The following is a 21864-nucleotide window of genomic DNA, read 5'->3' as shown; positions in this document are numbered from 1 at the left end:
ACCTAGGAATACATTTAATAAGACAAACAATAGCTGAAGAAAATATAAAACGTTAGATATTAAAGAAAAATCAATTAAAAAGGTATACTATATGGCGTGGACAAAGGAGTATTATATTTATCGAGTACAATTTCAATCAGTATCTCTCTGTAATTTTATAGAACTTAATGACGTGATTCAAAAATGCAATGGGTTCAGAGGTCAAGATACTCTTTAATTAGAGAAAATGGAAGGAATTTGCCATCAGATGTTAGGGTATTACAAAGCTACAGTGATAGCATAGTATGAGATTGGCACGTGCTGGACAAACAGATCAGTGTAACAGTAGAGAATCCAGAAACCCATGTATGTATGTACGTGTGATATGTGATGGAGATTGTGTGGCAGTCAGTCATTTGGGAAATGATTGACTTTTAGTAAATGGTAACATCTTGTTTGCTGTTTATGTTGGGGGGAATATGAAATTAGACTTCTATGTAAAGCTATACAAAAAAACTCATGGATTATGGAACTAAAAATATCTAAAGGAAATTATAAAGCTTTAGAATATATATTATAAAGCTTTTAGAATATATAATGTCTTCATGAACTTGGATAGGGAAAGATTTCTTAAGACATAAATGCCCTTGCCATAAAAGAAAAATTAATTTTACCACATTAAAATTAGAAACTTCTTTTCTCAAAAGGCACTATAAAGATAGTGAGAAGACAGGCCATCCGAATTGGAGAAGATACTCGCAGCACATATAACCTGTAGAGGACTAGTACGCAGAATATATATAAAGAACTTCAACAAATCAATGAGTAAAAGCCCAATAATACAAAAGAAAAATGGGCAAAAGACTTGTGCATCCACTTCACAAAAGAGGAGTTCGAAATGGCCAATAAACATATGAAAAGGTGTTCATCTTCATTAGTAATCAGGGAAATGCAAATTAAAACCACAATGAGATATCATTTCATATCAGGTAAGGAAAAAATACATTTAAAAATCTGACTACTGGGTAATGGTGAGGTTTTGAAGTAAAGGGAGTAGTATTTAATATTTTGTTGTTGGGTGAGTAAATTGGTATAGTACTCTAAAAGAAAATTGGCATTATCTGGAAATATCAAAGATATGAATATCCTTTGACTTAGCAGTCCCAGCTCTTGATATATCCTAGTTAGAGGTATATCTATTGCATGTTGATATGCCATAGAATATATGTATAGGAATGTTTATTAGCAGCATTTTTTATACTGGCCAAAAACTGAGAGGAAAAAGTGTCCATCTACCGTTGAAAAAGAAATTACAGTAAATCTATATGGTGGAATGTTGCACATGAAAGAAAATGAAGGAACTGCAGTCACATGCAACAGTATGGATTATTCCCACAAAGTATGATTGGAAAGCACACACAAAAGACTTGTATGATTCCGTTTAAATGAAGTTCAAAAATAGCCATAAAACAAAAGTGCATGATTCAGGGATTCTAAGCTGGATAGTAAATCTAAAGAGTAAAACAAGGAGATTAGTACCACATATGCCATTTATGGTGAGGAAGTTTATGATATAGGATAGAAGCATATGGATTTCTGAAGTGCTGATAATTTAAAATTACCGGAATATGGCTACATGGGCACTAGCATTGTATTTATTTAATGGAAAATATATTTTTAATGTAATCTGAAAATAATTATCTTTTAATCAGAAAAGTGATTTATGCTTAGTGTAATCTGACTGATGTGTGTGGATTTATAATTACAATCTTACTATCTGTTTTCTATTTGCCCTGTTTTATGGTCCTTTTCCTCATATGTATCTGTTTCTCTGTTTTAGCCATCTTTTGAATTAATCTTTTTTTCCATTCCCCATTACCTTGTTAATTTTACCGTTTTCATTATTCCTTTAGAAGTTATCCTAAGATAATGATAAGTATTCTTTACTCGTTGGAGTACTACTTCTGCTATTTTATAGACAGTGCTTGATCTTAGAATACTTTAGCTTTGTTTACTTGTTTTCCCCATCTTATGTGTTTTTGTACATTTCAATTTTACATTAAGTCCCAGAGAATGACTACTATGTACCATCATTGTTTATTTAGAGTTACCCACATACTTATGTTTTCTCTTGCTCATTTCTTCCTGTAGTTTCATCTTTCCATCTGGGCTCATTTTTTTTTTCCCACAAGAAGATCTCCATTTATTATTTCTTTTGCTTTTAGTTTTGCTTAGAAAAAATTCCATCAGTTTTTATCCAGAAATGACTTCATTTTGTCTTTATTTTTGAAGGGTATTTTAACTTGGGTATAGAATTATAGGTTGGCAGTTATTTTCTTTCAGCACTCTCATTTTCATCACATTGCTTTCTGACTTCTATTTCTGTTGAAATGTTTTAACATTTGTTTTATTTTTGCTTTTTCGAAGATAAGTCTCTAGCTGCTTTTAAGATATTCTACTTTGGTTTTCATCAATATACTATAAGATGTTACTATAGGATGTTAGGTGGTGGGGGGGTGGTAGTATACGTTGCCTTTTAAATTTATACGGATGGGGGCTTGTGGCCCTTCTTGAATCTGTGGCTTGATACCTTTCATTATCTTGGGAAAATTCTTGACATTATTGCTTCAGATACTGCTTCTGGAGCATTCTATGTCTTCTGTCTTACTGGTTTCTAATTATATGCTTTTCTGTATACTCCCATCTGTTTTGCTCTAGATACTTTTGTCTGGGTATTTTCAACTAACCTGTGTTGTGTTGCAGCTTATTAATCTTTTCTTTTATTGGATCCAAGTAGCTATTAAACCCATGTATTGAATTCTTATTTCAATTTGTATATTTTTAAGTTCTTGGTTATTTTTTACAGATTCACGTTCTTCGGTGAAATTCTTTACCTTGCCATCCATGTGTTGAACATTTTAGTCACTAAGATTTTCAGATCGATTTCTGATGACTGTCCTATCTGGGTCACTTTGAACTCTATTTGTGGTTGCTGTTTTACATCTTTGTCCTGTTTTTTAGGACAGTTACTAATTTTGTGTTTGATTACTGGATATTGTATATTGGAAACTGTAAAGGCTCTAGATGATGTCTTCCACCAGACTAGGTTCACTGTGTACTCTGGAAAGCAGCAGAGAGACACAGCACCTGTGATGGATTTTAGATATGTCCACAAACTTTCAATACCCCTCCTTTAAAATGTGGAGCCTAATTTCCATCTTGGACTATACTTAGTGACTCACTTCTAATGAATAGAATATGGCACAAGTGACATTATTTTAGTAGGTCATAAACGACATTAGCTTCCTTGCTGTCTCTTAGATCACTTGCTCTGGAGCAAGTTAACTGTCATGTCATAAGAACATCAAGCAATCTATGCAGAGCTCTACATGGTGAGGCAGCCTGCTAATAGCTATGTGAATGAGCCATTTTAGGTTCTGACCCCCAGCCCTGGTCAGACCTTTGGTGACTACAGCACCTGCCAACATCCTGACTGCAACCTCATGAGAAAACGTGAGCCAGAACCCCTGAACAACACGACTTCCTACTTATTTACCCACAGGAACTGAGATAATGAATGTTTGGATTTTTAGGCCATTACGTTTTGGGGTAAATTATTACATGGCAATAGAGATACAATACAATATTTCAGTCTGTTCAGAAATTGAGCAGAACTGAGGCTGATCTACAGATTTTATAAGACTTGGTGATTTCTTATTTTCCCCCATTCTTGTGTTACAGCCCTCTTGCCTGGGATATGGTCTGTGGCACCCCTCCTATTGCTGGTCTTATATTCCAGTTCTTGGCTCCTCAATACCAGCCCTCTGTGATTTCAGTCACATAGCATCCTGCGTGGCTGAGTTCACAAATGCCTTGAGAGAAGAACACTGGCCAAGTGTCTAGCTCACTTCTCTTGGATCTTGGTCTCTCTACTTATTGGTCTCTCAAGTTATGGCTGCCACCACAGCTTTCTAATGTCTTCAAATAGATATTTTTTCCCCAATTTTTCAAATTGCTCAAGTGTGGGGCTCCATCATAGCTGTTCTACATGTCCTTCATGTACTTTTGTATACATTATCTTCTATTTTTAAATTAAAAACATTTAAGAAATAAAGGAACCCTTACAAAGGAAAAAAGAAATATATTGTTCCCTCTGTTATTATCCTGGCTCTAGAAAAAACCAGGAGATTTTATAATTGTTTTTTCTCATGCCACAGGTATTGAAGGAATTAGTGCCACTGTTGTCCATGTCTACAGTATGGCTAGATTTAGAAGTTTAAGCATTTTTGTTTTTAGAATCAGGAGGAAATGGGAAAGGCACTAACAACGGAGCTGCAGAAGCTCATAGAAGAGAAAGTTTATGGCCCAAAACACATGACAAAAATGAAACTTGCTCAAGTTGGAAGAAAATGCCTTTATGTGCAATTACTTCCAAAGAGTAAGCATCAGGTTCTAAGGCACCAAGAGCAGACCATTTCACCGATACTGATTGAATAAAATATTAATACTGCCTAAAAAAATCTCGCATTGAATTTCGTGTGATAAAGAAATGTTTACAGAGATAGAAAGGGGGACAGGAAGGAGTTACTAGCCATAGTATCTTAAGAAAGTTACTACTATTTTGCATGTGTTGCTCCCTACTCATTCTTTTGTTGCTGTTGTTGATGTTGTTTGGAAGACGGAGTTTGGCTCTTGTTGCCCAGGCTGGAGTGCAATGGCACGATCTCAGCTCACTGCAACCTTTACCTCCCGGGTTTAGGCGATTCTTCAGCCTCAGCCTCCTGAGTAGCTGGGATTACAGGCATGTGTTGCCACGCCTGGCTAATTTTGTGTTTTTAGCTAGCAGAGACAGGATTTCGCCATGTTGGTCAGGCTGCTCTCGAACTTGTCACCTCAGGTGATCCATCTGCCTCAGCCTCCCAAAGTGCTGGAATTATAGGCGTGAGCCACCACGCCTGTCCATCCTACTCATTCTTTATTAAAATTTATTTAATCCTAATAATAAATGTATCCCTCTTTTACAGAGTTTCTTGCCCCAAAACACTCAAGTAGTAAATGGCAGAGCTGGGATTTGGATCTAAACATTCTGTCTCCACAAACTGTGCTCTTACCTACTACATAATAACAATGTCTAGAGAAATGAATCACTAATTTTAGACATAGAAAATGTTTCTGCAAGGTGAACTACAAGTACATAACATACGTTAGTCACATTCAGGCTTCCATAAAAAATTAGCAGTTTCCTCAGTTTTCCTCCCAGATGTGGTTCATTAAAAAAGAGCTGGGCCGGGCACAGTGGCTCACGCCTGTAATCCCAGCACGTTGGGAGGCCGAGGCTCCTGAGCTCAGGAGTTTGACACCAGCCTGGGCAACACGGTGAAACCCCATCTCTACTAAAAACACAAAAAAATAGCTGGGCGTGGTGGTGTGAGCCTGTAGTCCCAGCTACTCAGGAGGCTGAGGCAGAATTGCTTGAACCTGGGAGGTGGAGGTTGGAGTCACCTGAGATTGCGCCACTGCACTCCAGCCTGGGGGACAGAACAGGACTCCGGCCCATAAACAAAAAAGAGCTTTCATTGGTAGCAGTTAGTTGAATAGTTTCATGAAAGTTTCATATCATTACATTAAAATCTAGTGGAATTCCAGTTAGACCATAAGTTTGCCGTTTTACAAATGGATTTCTCAGGATAAGCCTTAACAGCTTTATATACAGACATAATTTTTAAAGTTAGTTGACATGTAATATCTACTAAAAGCTACATGAACAGTATGTTAGCCAGATGAATTTTCACAGTGACAAATGACCCAGATTAAGAAACACCAATGGCATCCAGCCTGCCTCATGCCTGTTCTCCTAGTCATCAGTCTTCTAACACCATAAATTGTTTTTGCTTTATTTTTGCCTTTATAGAAATGGAATCATACTCAGTGAGCTCTTTTATGTCTTCTTTCATCCCACATTATGTGTTAGGAGATCCATCCGTGCTGTTGCTATTCAGCAGTTTATTCGTTGCTATCATAGAATATGCCACAATTATATAATATCTATCATATGAATGTGCCACAATTTATTTAGTTCATGGCCATTTGGATTGTTTGCAGATTGGGGAAAATATAAATGGTGCTGCTGTGAACATTCTTTTACATGTCTTTTGGCGAATGTACATAGATACACTTCTGTTGGACATACGCCTGAAGTGGAATTGCTAGGTCATAAGGTATCCGTATCTTGAGGTCTAATACCACCAACCAGTTTACCAAAGAAGTTGTACCAAGTTATACTCCCACTATATAAGTACATGAGATTTTTATGACTGCATATTCTTGCCAGTTCTTGGTGGTATCTCTTTTTAGCCATACTGGTGTATAGGATCACATTGTGGTTTTAATTCGTATTTCCTTCTAATAATGAAAATTAAGCAAATTTGCATGTTAGCCATTTGGATATCTTCTTTTATGAAGATTTTTGCTTTGTCTTTTCAACTTTTTTTTTTGACAGATACATTTATTATAAATATCTTTCCTGAGCCAAAGTCATGTTGTTTCTCTACTGGTGTCTTTATATGAACTGACTGTACTTAATTTCAGTGTAGTTTTTTTTCATAGACTATATGCTCTTCTGATGAATGTTCTAACTGTTTGCCCCTACTTCCATATTTTAAAAATTATTAATCATAGTTGTTTTAATGCTCTTGTTTTAACTCCAGTATTTGGATCACCTGTGCATCTGTTTCTATTGTTTTTCTATCAGCCTCCTGTTTTTTTTTTTGGCATGCTTGATAGTTTCTGAAAAATTGTTGAGGCTCTAAGTGATATCTTGCCATAAGACAAGGCTAATCCTCTGCTTGCCAAATAGAGTAAGATCTGATCACCTAATCTACTCAGGGAATGGTATCCCAAGGCTTGTAGTAATCTTGGTAAGGCTCCTTCTACCTCTAGTTCACTCTGGTCTCTAAGACATAGCCTACCATGGTTACCATCTGAAAGCGTGGACTGTTTGCCAGGGCTCCTTCACCTTGGTGGGTCCCAAGTATTATTATTTACCTCATAAATACAATGAGACTGCCAGAAATTACCTCCTTTTTAAAGATTTTCTGCTCAGTTTCTTATACTCTCAAATAGCAATAATTTAAAGTACTGTAGCTTCAACCAAAGAAAAATTAAGTGAAGGATTTTGAGATTGATAAAATATTTTGACTGTCGTATAATGAATATCTGAGAAGAATTACTTAAAATTTTCTTAGAGATTAGCAATGAAAAATAACAGCTATCAGTCTTGCATCCAATTTATGACTATTATGAGAAGACAAAAATATATATAAAAGAAATTTAACAATTTAGAGTGTAAATGTGGATAGAAAATCAATTTTTTTTTTTTTTTGAGATGGATTTTCTCTGTCACCCAGGCTGGAGTGCAGTGGTGTAACCTTGGCTCACTGCAACCTGTGCCTCACGGTTCAGGCGATTCTCCTGCCTCAGCCTCCTGAGTAGAGCTCCCACCACGCCTGGTAATTTTTTGTATTTTTAGCAGAGATGGGGTTTCACCATGTTATCCAGGCTGGTTTCAAACTCCTGACCTCACGTGATCCACCCGCCTCGGCCCCACAAAGTGCTGGGATTACAGGCGTGAGCCACGGCTCCCAGCCAAAAATCAAATATTCTTTTTTTTTTTTTTTTTTTTGAGACACAGTTTCGCTCGTTTCCCAAGCTAGAGTGGTGCAATGTCACGATCTTGGCTCACCACAACCTCTGCCTCCTGAGTTTAAGCGTTTCTCCTGCCTCAGCCTCCCGAGTAGCTGGGATTAAAGGCATGTGCCACCACGCTCGACTAATTTTGTATTTTTTAGTAGAGATGGGGTTTCTCCATGTTGGTCAGGCTGGTCTCGAACTCCCGACCTCAGGCGATCCTCCCATCTCCACCTCCCAAAGTGCTGGGATTACAGGCGTGAGCCACCGTGCCTGGCGTAAATCAAATATTCTTAATAAAATTTAGATTTAAATATTTGTTTTTGTTTCTTAGTTAGAAATAATGCCAAATGTTAGAGTCCCATCGAGAAATGTGATATTTAAAAAATTGTTGAATTTGTGTTTTTTTTTAAATCTTCATGGAAAACTGTTGAGCATGAACTGAGAAATGATTTTTGCCTCTCCCCATGCGGTCAACAGCTACAAGAACTGACATTTTGCTGTAAACAAGGCAGATCGGGCTAAAAAATTGTTTTCAGATATTGTTCAACCAGGAGCTTAGGATCATGATTGGGAAAACAAATGAAATGAACTCTACCATTGTCCCAGCTTCCTGCCTGGAGGCATTTTCCAGGTCAAGAGCAGGGATGGAGGAGGGATTCCAAACAGAGCCTTGTGGTCCTGCTGAGTTTAGGTCAGAGATTGGAGAGTCTGAGTTGGCCAGAATTTATGAAGTGGAATAGTGAAGAGAAAAAAACTCAGAGCTCTGAACATCTGCAAAGGGGCCTTGAAATATTGGCTGAATACAGATCTGCATGCAAAGGATGAAACTACGAGAGACTGGGGAAAGAACTATTGGAAAGAAGGCCAAGTGATTGATTCCTAGAAGTCATACATCTTGTTTTCCCTCTGGCTAGCAGGAAGATTGGCAACATTTTGCCTTCCCCTTGGCTAAAATGAAGAAAATTTGTAATCAGAAGCAACAGGTAGGGTCCACAGATGGGTATTGCTTCAGTGGGGCTCAATTAGTCCCAGAGACTGCAAAGAATCTATACACAGAAAAGCCAAAAGCAAGCTTCAAAGGAATCAGGCTAATCCTAAGTAATTTAATTGCATGCCAGAACAAAGTCTAACACTCTTTTGAAGGAATGAAACAACATCCATTACCCAACAGCATAAATTTTACAATATCTGACATCTAATGAGAAATTCCCAGGCATGCAACATAGCAAAAAATACGACCCATTAACAAGGAGAAGAATGAAGTGATCTACCTAGAAATAATTTGGACTTAGCAGACGACATAAAAGAGCTATTGCCAATATATCAGTGAAATAGGTGTAGAAAATGTTCAGTTTAAAGCATGGAGAGGAAAAAGACTGAAAAAACAATGAACAGAGAGCATCAGAGACCTATGGAACATTATCAAGCAGTCTAATACACATATTGGAGTATCACTAAGGCAGGGGTTAAGCAAATGTTTGAAGATGCAGTGTCTGAAAATTTTCCATAGTTGATGCAAATTCTAAATCCATAAATGAAAAAAAGTTAAATTCAAGCAGAAGAAACATAAAAGCATACAAAACAACGTCATCAGATTGCTGAAAGTCAGTGAGGAAGGGAAAATTTGAAAAAGTAGCCACACAAAAGACACATCACATAGAAAGGAACAGAAAGTCCGACCAACATGGAATAAACCCCGTCTCTACTAAAAATACAAAATTAGCCCAGCATTGCGGCGCATGCCTGTAATCCCAGCTATGCGGGAGGCTGAGGCAAGAGAATCACTTTGAACCAAGGAGGCAAAGGTTGCGGTGAGCCAAGATTGTGCCACTGCACTCCAGCCTGGGAAACAAGAGCAAAACACCGTCTCAAAAAACGAAAAAAAAAAAGGGAACAAAAAGTAAGAATGGCACCAGACAGACTTCTTGCTGTAAGCTGTGCAAACTAGAAGACATCTCCAAAATTGAGATCATAGCTACTTCTACAGTATTGAAAGGTTAAAAAAAAAAAAAAAGTCCATTCAGAATTCTATACGCAGTGAAAATGTTTCCACAGTGTAGAGGAAAAACCGACTTTTTAAGCCAAAAAAGGGTGAGAGAATACATCAACAGACTTAGGCTACAAGAAATTTTGGAAATTTTTCAAGCAAAAGGAAAATAGTATTAAATAGAAATTTGGATCTGTACAAAGTAATATAGACTGACGGACATTGTAAATATGTTGGCAAATAGAAAATGTTTTTGGTTCTATACAGTGTATACACACAACACATACTCTATATAGAAACACTACATCCTGTATATGTAGAATATATAGTTCAGAAACTATATATACACACACAAGCAAGAAACAATTGGAATATGAAATTTAAAATGGATGCCATTTACAATAACTTCAGAGAACATAATTAGGGATAAACCAAAACCACCTAACCTAAAACTACAAAGTATTACTGAAGAAATTAAAGGAGACCTAAATAAGTGGTGAGATATGCAACTTTCCTGAATTCATTAAGATGTAACTTCACCCCAAATTGTTTATCTATCAATGCCTCAGCCATTTTTGTAGAAAGTAACCGATTAAAAACTTAAGGCCAGGCATGATGGCTTACACCTATAATCCCAGCACCTTGGGAGGCCAGGGCAGGAGGATCACTTGAGGTCAGGAGTTCAAGACCAGCCTGGCCAACATAAAAAACATTTTAAAAAAAATTTTTTTTAAAAGTTAGCCAGGCCTGGTGACACATGCTGTCGTCCCAGCTACTTAGGAGGCCAAGGTGAGAGGATCCTTTGAGCCCAGGAGGTTCAGGCTTCAGCAAGATACATTTGCACCACTGCACTCCAGCCTGGGAGACAGAGCAAGAGTCTGTCTCTTAAAAAAAAAAAAATTGTAGATAAATATTTATATATATATTATATCTAATATATATATCTAATATATATATTAGATATAATATATATTTAATATATATGAAAATGCAGAGACTTAGAAGATGAAAACAATGTTGGGAAAGAAAGAAGACTACACTATCTTTGTTCAAGACTTAACTATAAAGGTGTAGTATTAAGACAGTGGTGTAGGCATAGGGATAGGCATGTTGACCAATGGACACACTAGAGAATGCACATGTAGTTCATTGGTTTACAACAAAGGTACCAACGTAGTTTAACAGGAAAAGATGTTCTTTTCAACAAATGTTGCTGGAATAGAGGGAAGAGTGAACCTCAGCTCTTAATTCATACCATAAACAAAAATTAACTCAAACTGGATCATACACCTAAGTACAAACAGTAAAAATATAAGATGTCTGCAAGAAAATGTTATAATTGGACTGGGCGCAGTGGCTCACACCTGTAATCCCAGCACTTTGGGAGGCCAAGGTGGGCAGATCACGTGAGGTCAGGAGTTCAAGACCAGCCTGACCAACATGGTGAAACACTGTGTACTAAAAATACAAAAATTAGCCGGGCATGGTGGCATATGCTTGTAATCCCAGCTACTGAAGAGGGTGAGGCAGGAGAATCGCTTGAACCTGGGAGGCAGAGGTTTTGGTGAGCCAAGATTGCACCATTGCACTTCAGCCTGGGGGACAAGAGCGAAACTCCATCTCAAAAAACAAGCGTCACTCATAAAAAAACAGGGTCAAAATGGCTTGAAATATTCTATAACCATAATCAGCATCATTTATCATCATTGCCTCAATTAAATTTGTGGTAAATATTGCTACTGGAGAGATACAATAAAGAGTAGTAGCAGTTCTTTTTAAAATAATTTTCTTTGTTATAGTTTTCTACCTTTAGGAGGCCAGGTGTCTTTATGGGTCTTAATAGATTTCCTTCATTACATGATGTTTCATTTTTATAGAAGCGAGTATATATGCTCAAATGAATTTGTATGTTTTATACATTTATGTCCATTGTATATTTATATATATTTTGAGTCATTGTGAAAGACCCATAAAATGTAGTAGGGATCTAATTATTGGATTTTGATGAATCTTTGGTCATATAACTGAACTGGTAATAAATGGGGTTTTTTTGGGTATTTGGTTTTATCATTTCTATTTCCCCCCAAGATTGTTCAATTAAAACATTATGAAATGTTGTTAGAGGACTCCTAACCACTAATTGCATGTTTAAGCCTGATAATGCATGTTTAGTTTTTGTTTTTAATTTCTTTTTATCATTTTAGTAACAATGATGATGTTATGTTGATTTCTGTGGAAAGTCCTAATTTGACAACTCCAATTACATCAAATCCAACAGGTATCTTATAGCTGATTAGAATATGCTCTATCAAGTTAGAAGGCCTTAAATCAATGTTTGCTTTAAAGTGAAAAATTGAATAATATCTTTTAATAAAATGAAAAATTTAAATGTACTCTCAAATGTTCTAATTTATATCATGGTTAATATTACCTAAATAAATGATTCCTTAATGTAATTGAGATTTCATTTTAACCTTGTATTTTATCAGTTTAGGGTCTTTTGTTTCTTTTATGTGTTTAATGACTTTATAAGTTGTAAAACTACTTACTTATTTTTAATCGTTGGCCCTGGCCTTTTTTTGATGGTAGTGATGGTTTGTTTTTTGTCTCTTTATTTTTTATCTATTATCTTATAGTCTACTTAAGATTTAAAATTTGTCTAGTCAGTCTGGGTGTGGTAGCTCACGCCTGTAATCCCAGCACTTTGGGAGGCCGAGGCAGGCAGATCACCTGAGGTCAGGAGTTCAAGACCAGCCTGGCCAACAAAGTGAAACCCCATCTGTATTAAAAATACAAAAATTAGCCAGGCATGGTGGCAGGTGCCTGTAATCCCAGCTACTCGGGAGGCTGAGACAGGAGAATTGCTTGAACCTGGGAGGCAGAGACTGCAGTGAGCTGAGATCGTGCTACTGCACTCCAGCCTGGGCAACAGAGCAAGACTCTGTCTCAAAAAAAAAAAAAAATTTTAACCTTACATTTCCAATGATAACTTTTCTCTCTCTCTCAAAAATAGCCATCTTGTTTGGCTCATAATTTCTTATTCAAAATTCCCCATTTTCATTTTCTACTATGTTAAGAATATTTGCATCTTAATTTTAACTTTGCCTCCACTTATAGCTACTTAATTGTCCCCACAGTTTGAGCTAAGATTGTGAATCAGAGAATTACAGAGGATGTTAATCATTTATCTTAGGGTTCCTACTGGTTCCGGGAAGAGTGCTTCTCAGCCATGTCAGGCAGTTGTAGTCTAAAGATACTGTGAATTAAAAGTGTGTGCATTTCCAAGTGTATTTTCTCATGGAAATTTCTAGGTAGATTTTCAAAAACAGAGTTACTAACATAGTTGCAAAGTTACAGAAAGAAAAAATGGTTTGACCCAAAATTACATTTTTAAAAAATATTTCATTCAGTCTTTGGAATAGGTAAAGTCAGTTGAGTTACTTTTTATCACTATATAATTAACAGCTAATTAGCATCCGTATTATTTTGTTCTAGCATTCATATTTCACAAAGCCCATAAATACTGTGTAATAAATTTGTCAAATGTCTGATTTCTTTCAGATACCAGAAAAATTACATCAGGAAATTCTAGCAATTCTCCCAATGCTGAAGTTATGGTGAGTAATAAATACTGACTCTGAATATTGTTCATTTAAATATGTTGGTTCAAGGAACTTTAGTGTTTGCTGCACGTTGGATGATTTAGTTTTAGTCCAGCTTACACACTGAAAAGCAGACAGCTAATGATAAGCATAATTCATAACGATACTCATTTACCAAATTCGTTTACATTCTCCATAGTCATATTCTCAGAAACCATTTAGTATTTTATAAGAGCTTTTTAATAGTAGAGTTAAACCACAAGAGACTTAGAGAATGTTCCATCTAGTTTCTGAATGGTGATTTAAAATTACCAAATGTTTTTAAATTTTTAAAAACATTTTCAGCTATTGAGGCAAAGCTGAATTTTTTTTTCTTTTTACAATTTTTTTAGGCTGTACAGAAGAAACTTGATTCTATAATTGATTTGACAAAAGAAGGCCTATCCAACTGCAATACAGGTAAAAGGATTTTTTAGATCTTTCTTTTGTAAAAAGGAGGGAAGGGTAACAACTCACAATGCACTAGGTCTACTTGTGAAGTTTGTTTTAATATGTTAGTGTGCCTATGTTTATATCTCTATGCAGTTTTAGCTCATGTGCAGATTCATGTAACTGCCATCACAGTGAAAGTACAGAGCCTGTTGCCACAAGGCTCCTTCCTGCTACCCCTTTGTACTCATACCTTGTTTCTGCCCCAATCCCCGGCAGCCACCAATCTGTTCTGTACGATAATTGTTATTTCACAAATTTATATAAATTTGATAATGTAATATGTGTCCTTCTGAGATTGACTTCTTCCACTCAGCATAATTCTGAGGGTCATCCACATTGTTGTGTATCAGTAGTGTGTTCTTCTTTATTGCCAAGAGTAGCCCGTGGTGTGGATTCATCATAATTTCTTTGTTCATAAACCCATTGAAAGACATCTGGCTTGTTGGAGACTTTTACACATTTATTTTCTTCCTGTGGTACATACTTTTTTCCCTAACCACAACAATAGCAGCTGAGAGGACGCACAGAGAGACAGAAACTGGGATATAACATGAAAATGTAGAGGGAGAGTGACAACAGTGTCTGTCGTCTTTCACAGATTTAAGGAAAAAGAAGTGAAATACAATCGTGGGGCTGGGGATCAGTTATAAGGTCTCATTCAAATTTAATGAAAAGTATAAAGCCACATATCCTAGATGTTTAATAAACTCCAAGATAAATGTGAAAGAAGTCACACGAAGACATATCATAGTCAAGTTCCTGAAATCCAGTGATAAGGAGAAAAATGAAGATACAATGTAGCTGAAAGAACAAAGAATTCACAGGTTTCTAGACTAGAACAATGCAAGCCAAAAGACAGTTGAATGACTTCATTAAAAGGCTGGGGGAAAATAACTGTCAACCTGTAATTCTTTATCTAGAAAATATGTCTTTCAAAAATGAAAGCAACTTTGGGAGGTCAGGGCAGGAGGATGGCTTGAGGCCAGGAGTTTAAGACCAGCCTAGGCAACATAGCAAAACCCTATCTCTACAAAAATAAGAAAAAAATAAAGCAAAATTAAAATTTTTCAGATCAACAAAATTTGTTGCCAGCAGACCTTTGCTATCAGAAATAAAGGAAGTTCTTCAAGTGATAGTAAAAGATACCAGATGGAAAGTAGATCTACACAAAGGAATAAAACTATATTGTAGAATGTATATAGAAGTCAAAAACTATATTGTATAATGTATATAGAAGTCAGTAGGTGAAAACAGTGCAAAAGATAGTCATGGGATTGGAAGTATGCTGTTATAAGGCTCTTAAATGGAGTGGTGTCATGTTATTTGAAGCTAGACTATGGTAAGTTAAAGATATATATGGTAATGCCTAGAGCAACAGTTTTTTCTTTTAAATAGAAGTAAAGCTAAGAAACCAAGTAGTAGAGATAAAACGGAATTTTTAAAATACCCAAATTTGCTGGGCGCAGTGGCTCATGCCTGTAATCCCAGCACTTTGGGAGGCCAAGACGGGCGGATCATGAGGTCAGGAGATCAAGACCATCCTGGCTAACATGGTGAAACCCCATCTCTACTAAAAATACAAAAAAAATTAGCCGGGCGTGGTGGCGGGCACCTGTAGTCCCAGCTACTCAGGAGGCTGAGGCAGGAGAATGGCGCGAACCCGGGAAGTGGAGCTTGCAGTGAGCCAAGATCGTGCCACTGCACTCCAGCCTGGGCAACAGAGCAAAACTCCATCTCAAAAAAAAAAAAAAAACCCAATCTAAGAAGCCGAAAAAAAAAAAGGCAGAGAAAGAACAAACAAGACTAATAGAGAACAGAAGGCAAAATGATCAATTTAAACCTGACCACACTGATAATAAATGTAAATGGTCCAAACACTCCATTGAAAAGCATTGTTAGACTGGAGAACAATACAAGTCTCAACTGTGATTACAAGAGATGTACTTTAAAAAGGAAATAAATATTACTTGGGTTGGAATGAAAGTCCTGTTTTGTCTCTTGTTATCATAAAGTTAAGCTTCTGTTGTAGTCTGTTTTAATTTACCAAGGGCCTGTTGACTTACTGCCTTGAAAGAAGGAATATTATTTACAAGAAATTATATTTGCTAGGATATTTTAAATATTCAGCTGTTGGCTAAAAATTTAAAGGTTATTTGTATTAGTTCTTAACCTGTAGATTATAATTTTACAAATCTGTCTCTTAAAACTAGTGCAAAAGAGCTGAACAGACTTTCTAAAATAATAAACGCATTACTTCTTCTAGGAAGGTTTTTGTAAAAATACCAGTAAATAAGGTGACTAACTCTGAAACACAATACAGAATCTTGTTCATCTTTGTCAAAAGAAAAATATAAGTAAAAGAAATTTCATTTGGAGGATTCATAAAATATATTAGTTACATCACAGGATATAAAGGATCTAAAATGGTTTTTACTGCTTAATTGTAGGATTTTTAGCTACCCAACTTTCATACTTTCCAATATAAACCCCCGTTTCTTAACCATCCCTTTATTTACTCTCCCCAGTTGTGTTTTTTTTTTTTTTTAACTTTATGTTCTGGGGTACATGTGCAGGATGTGCAGGTTTGTTACATAGGTAAATGTGTGCCATGGTGGTTTGCTGCACCTGTCAACCCATCACCTAGGTATTAAGCCTGGCATGCATTAACTATCTTTCCTGATGTTCTCTCTACCCCCTGCCCTCCCCCAACAGGCCCAGTGTGTGTTGTTCCCCTCCCTATGTCCATGTGTTCTCATTGTTTAGCTCCCACTTATAAGTGAGAACATGTGGTATTTAGTTTTCTGTTCCTGCGTTACTTTGCTGAGGATAATGGCTTCTAGCTCCATCCATGTCCCTGCGAAGGACAGGATCTCATTCCTTTTTATGGCTGCATAGTATTCCATGTGTATATGTACCACATTTTCTTTATCTAGTCTATCATTGATGGGCTTTTGGGTTGATTCCATGTCTTTGCTATTGTGAATAGTGCTGAAGTTAACATATACATGCATGTGTCTTTATAATAGAATGATTAATATTCCTTTGGGTATATACCCAGTAATGAGACTGCTAGGCCAAATGACAATTTTATGATGAAATCGCCAGAAGCAATTGCAACAAAAGCAAAAATCGACAAATGGGATCTAATTAAAGAGCCTCTGTACAGCAGAAGAAACTATCATCAGCGAACAGACAACCTACAGAATGGGAGAAAATTTTTGCAATCTGTCTATCTGACAAAGATCTAATACCCAGAATCTACAAGGAACTTAAGCAAATTTACAAGAAAAAGCAACCCCATTAAAAAGTGGGCAAAGGACATGAGCAGACATTTCTCACAAGAAGACGTACATTTGGCCAACAAACATGAAAAAAAGCTCAACATCACTGATATCAGAGAAATGCAAATCCAAACCACAATGAGATACCATCTCATGCCTTTCAGAATGGCGATTATTAAAGTCAGAAGACAACAGATGCTGGCAAGGATATGGAGAAATAGGAATGCATTTACACTGTTGGTAGGAATGTAAATTAGTTCCACCATTGTGGAAAACAGTCTGGTGATTTCTCAGTGATTTAGAACTGGAAATACTATTTTTTTTTTTTTTTTTTTTTTTTTTTTTGAGATAGTCTAACTCTGTCCTCTGTCACCCAGGATAGAATGCAGTGGCTTGATCTTGGCTCACTCCTCCCGGGTTTAAGCAATTCTCTGTCTCAAATTCTCTGTCCTAAACCTCCTGGGTTTAAGCAATTCTCTGTCTCAGCCTCCCGAGTAGCTGGGACTATAGGCATGTGCCACCACACCCGGCTAATTTTGTATTTTTAGTAGAGACGGGATTTCACCATGTTGCCCAGGCTGATCTGGAACTCCTGACCTCAAGTCATCTGCGTCCTAAAGTGCTGGGATGACAGATGTGACCCACTATGCACAGCCTCCCCAGTTGTTTTCAATCCATTCTTTTGCCTACTTGTACCTTCTTTCCCTCCCACCCACCCACATTTTTCCTATTCACCTCCTTTCTTCTTCTCACCATCTATTTTCCTTTCTGTTTCTCCTTCTTCCCCTCTTCTTTTCCCCACTCCACATTTTATACCTAATTCCTTCCAGACGAGCACAGACCTCATTAGTTGAGATTTCTTTAACCCCAACCCACATGATTTTTAGTTTGAATTCCTAAAACTTGGGTATAGATTATAAATGGCTCTGTGTTTGTGGACATCTTTGTTGGCCTAACAAGAAAACTTGCCTCTAAGATCATTGATCAGAGATCTTTGTCCCATGTGTAAACGTATCTAGTTCCCAGTTACACAATGTCTAAAGTGTTTACCTTAAGGGGAATTTTTGTCACCTTAAAAATTTTCTATATTTGGTACCTCTGTATCTTGAACTTTAATTAAAAGTGTATCTTCATAATTCACAGTTTTATAATTTTAATTCACATTTAATTACCACCAAAGATGTAAACTATAGCTTAAAGGCTATGGAATTGATTACTGCAGATAACATTTACTTCTTAAACCTTGTGTTGTTCACAGAAAGTCCAGTATCCCACCTGGAGTCACATTCGAAAGCTGTTTCAAACTCAAAAGAAACAACCCCATTGGCACAAAATGCAGCCCAGGTACTGATTCAAAGTGCTCTGTAAGGGATATTTATTCCAAATTGAGTGGGAAGTACCTATGTTACTCTTGAAGAAACATTTGGGTCACGTTTCAGCTTAGAAAACAATTTAATGTGCTGTTGTTAATCTACTTATTTATACAATTAAAATTATTCAGTTGAGTTTTACAGAAGCTACAGAAATTAAAACAAATACTTTTTTTGTTGAACAAATTGGAAAAGAAGCAATAGCCATTGTTGATGAGGATGGGAGGAAAAGGGTGTTCTCAAACACTGACACTTTTTTTTTATTTTTTATTTTTTATTTTTTTTGAGACTGAATCTAGCCCTGTCGCCCAGGCTATAGTGCGGTGGCGTGATCTCAGCTCACTGCAACCTCCACCTCCTGGGTTCACGTAGTCCCCTGCCTCAGCCTCCCGAGTAGCTGGGATTACAGGAACGCACCACCTCGCACAGCCAATTTTTGTATTTTTAGTAGAGACGGGGTTTTGCCATGTTGGCCAGGCTGGTCTCAAACTCCTGGCCTCAGGTGAGGCAACGCACCCAGCCACGCTGACACTTCATGTAAATTACTATAGTGTTTGAGAACGCAATTTGGAAATGAGATGGAATATTTATCCCACATGTCTGGAACCTAACCTATTCTGGATTATTGATATTCCAGGATGTAGAAATCTTAAATCCAAAAGAGGATTATGCTTAAAGGACTGGATCCAGCCTCACATATTACTGGAATATCCTTTTATTATTTTGATAAATGGATTGAAGAATGAGAAATATGTATTTCTACAACTGCAGTTGACCACTTTAAAAGCTATATTTTCTTACAATTGTGTTTTTAGGTTCCTGAGTCCTTTGAGCACCTGCCACCTCTCCCAGAACCACCAGGACCACTACCTGAATTAGTAGACAAAACCCGAGACACACTTCCTCCCCAGAAGCCTGAGCTCAAAGTGAAACGGGTTTTCAGACCCAATGGCATTGCCCTGACTTGGAATATAACCAAAATCAATCCCAAGTGCGCTCCTGTAGAAAGCTACCACCTCTTCCTGTGTCATGAGAACTCTCATAATAAATTGATTTGGAAGAAGATTGGAGAAATTAAAGCTTTACCACTCCCCATGGCCTGTACTTTATCTCAGTTTTTAGCTTCCAACAGATACTATTTTACTGTCCAGTCAAAAGATATTTTTGGACGATATGGACCATTCTGTGATATAAAATCTATCCCTGGGTTTTCTGAAAATCTTACCTAAAAGAGAGGTCTTTAATAATGATATACTACTTTTTTTTTCCATATTTGTTTGTTTACAATGTTACTGTAATACTATTTGCCGTTGTAAAAGGCCAGCTCAGATTGTGAGCCCTTTCCATTGGGACAGCCCTCTTCTGTATGTTGTAAGTGGCCAGTCATTTGATGAATTTCTGGTTTGTATTAAATACATCCTTCCAATGGATAAGTTCTAAAACATACGCTATCATGGGCCTATGTTGCTGAGGTGCGTTGTGAACAATACCTTTGGTGACTTTGGAACTGCTGCTACTATCAGAAGACCTAGGATACAAGCAGCCACTGTTTCCTCCATTAACAATCAGCTTTTAGTGACCTGCTGTGGTCAGCATAGCTACAGGAAAAGTCAGCCCTTGACTGAGAGCCAGATCATCCCTGGAGTGCACCCCTACCAAGATTTTATGAAAAGAAAGATGACATGTTGGGCTGCATGATAAAAGTTAATTATAAAAATTAAAATTTTTTTTTTTTTTGAGATGGAATATTGCTCTGTTGCCCAGGCTGGAGTACAGTGGCACAATATCAGCTCACTGCAACCTCCATCTCCCAGGTTCAAGCAATTCTGTGTCAGCCTCCCAAGTAGCTGGGACTATAGTCGCTTGCTACCATGCCCAGCTAATTTATTTTTAGTAGAGATGAGGTTTCACCTTGTTGGTCAGGCTGGTCTCTTAACTCCTGACCTCAGGGGATCCACCTGCCTCGGCCTCCCAAAGTGCTGGGATTATAGGCGTAAGCCACCATGCCTGGCCAAAAATTAAAAGATTTTATGAAAAGAAACGGCTTCCCATTCTATTCAGCTTCTAAGTGGGCTATTCATTTGTGCCCTTCCTCTTTTTTATTTTGTTTTGCACTTTTGTCAATCATTTGGGGAAACAGCCGAGAGGTCTTTCCTGAATCTGTTTCTAGACATAATAAAATTTGTGTGCTGTGTACACAAAAACATAATAGTATCTTACGAAAGCATTACCCAACCTGTTTGAGTTGAGAATGGATTTGTCCACCTTAGATTTGAGGCTTTAGTTTGCTGATTTCCTAAATGCTACCCTTTGATCATTTCCTGGCTGCCATCACAATACTAAGGGGCTCAGGTGTGTCTTGTGCCCACCTCTTCCTGAGAAGAGATGGAAGTGGAGCTGTGACTAGTACAAGCAGCCCAAGAAACTGAACAGGGCCCAATGGAGGCAAACTTGAGAAAATAACTAGGATGATAAGAAACAAAAATAATCCCAACTGTTTGAAAGTTCGAAAGAGGGGCATTCTTTCCTGGTACATGGTGAGAGTTCAGGCTCCAGAGGCTCAAAACGGAATGGTTTTCCTTGGCATTTTGTAAATGCTCTCACATCTGCAGTAATAAAGCTGTTATTTTCTGCAGTCTTCTATGTCTTTATTTTTAAGAAAATGACTGATTCATGAGAGGAACTGCCCTGTGAGTTCCATTTCCTGCTCAGAGCCAGGAACTCACCCTGGGATTGCCATGGACTAGACATTCACTCACTGTGAAGCCCAAAGACGCAGCATATAAACAAGATTTTGGTACCCATTACCAGGTGAACCTGCATCTGCAACCAGTGGGCCATCTGGAACGATGATCGATGCTCAAGTCTCTAGCAAATGAGCCTTTATGATCACAGGAAGAGGGAGAAAGGCTGACAGCAAACCTCTTAAGAGGTGGTACCTCAGAAAGCACTACTGTAGCCAGGCACGGTGGCTCACGCCTGTAATCCCAGCACTTCGGGAGGCTGAGGCAGGTGGATCACGAGGTCAGGAGATGGAGACCATCCTGGCCAACATGGTGAAACCCCGTCTGTACTAAAAATACAAAAAGTTAGCTGGGCATGGTGGCAGGCCCCTATAGTCCCAGCTACTCGGGAGGCTGAGGCAGGAGAATGGTGTGAGCCCGGGAGGTGGAGCTTGCAGTGAGCTGAGATCGCACGACTGCACTCCAGCCTGGGCGACAGACCAAGACTCTGTCTCAAAAAAAAAAAAAAAAAAAAAAAAGCATTACTGTTTTGCCTTTTGGTGAGGCAGGGGCAAGATCAACAGTTTTGTTTGTTAATTTGTTTTTGAGATAGGATCTCTGTTACCCAGGCCAGAGTGCAGTGGCACCACCATCAGTGCCCCTGCAGCCTCGACTTCTTGGGCTCAAGTGATCCTCCCACCTTAGCCTCTCAAGTAGCTGGGACTACAGGTGTGCACCACC

The 21864-nt window shown here is 37.7% G+C and overlaps 1 protein-coding gene across 1 annotated transcript in view; it reads left to right on the top strand.

The window, feature by feature from the left end:
* The window catches only part of ATF7IP2 (activating transcription factor 7 interacting protein 2), a 52331-nt gene extending 31296 nt beyond the window's left edge, over window positions 1-21035 (top strand). The window contains exons 7-11 of the mRNA XM_030798634.1: window positions 11860-11933; window positions 13217-13272; window positions 13650-13716; window positions 18289-18374; window positions 19216-21035. Of these exons, the coding sequence (XP_030654494.1) occupies window positions 11860-11933; window positions 13217-13272; window positions 13650-13716; window positions 18289-18374; window positions 19216-19629 (697 nt within the window). The 3' untranslated portion in view covers window positions 19630-21035. The remainder of the gene's footprint in view (window positions 1-11859; window positions 11934-13216; window positions 13273-13649; window positions 13717-18288; window positions 18375-19215) is intronic.
* Window positions 21036-21864: the final 829 nt, after the last annotated feature.

This window comes from Nomascus leucogenys, chromosome 18, assembly GCF_006542625.1.
Source record: "Nomascus leucogenys isolate Asia chromosome 18, Asia_NLE_v1, whole genome shotgun sequence".
NCBI classification, from domain to species: domain Eukaryota; kingdom Metazoa; phylum Chordata; class Mammalia; order Primates; family Hylobatidae; genus Nomascus; species Nomascus leucogenys.
Note: the sequence above shows the minus strand (reverse complement) of the source record. Positions and strands in the feature narration are given on the sequence as shown.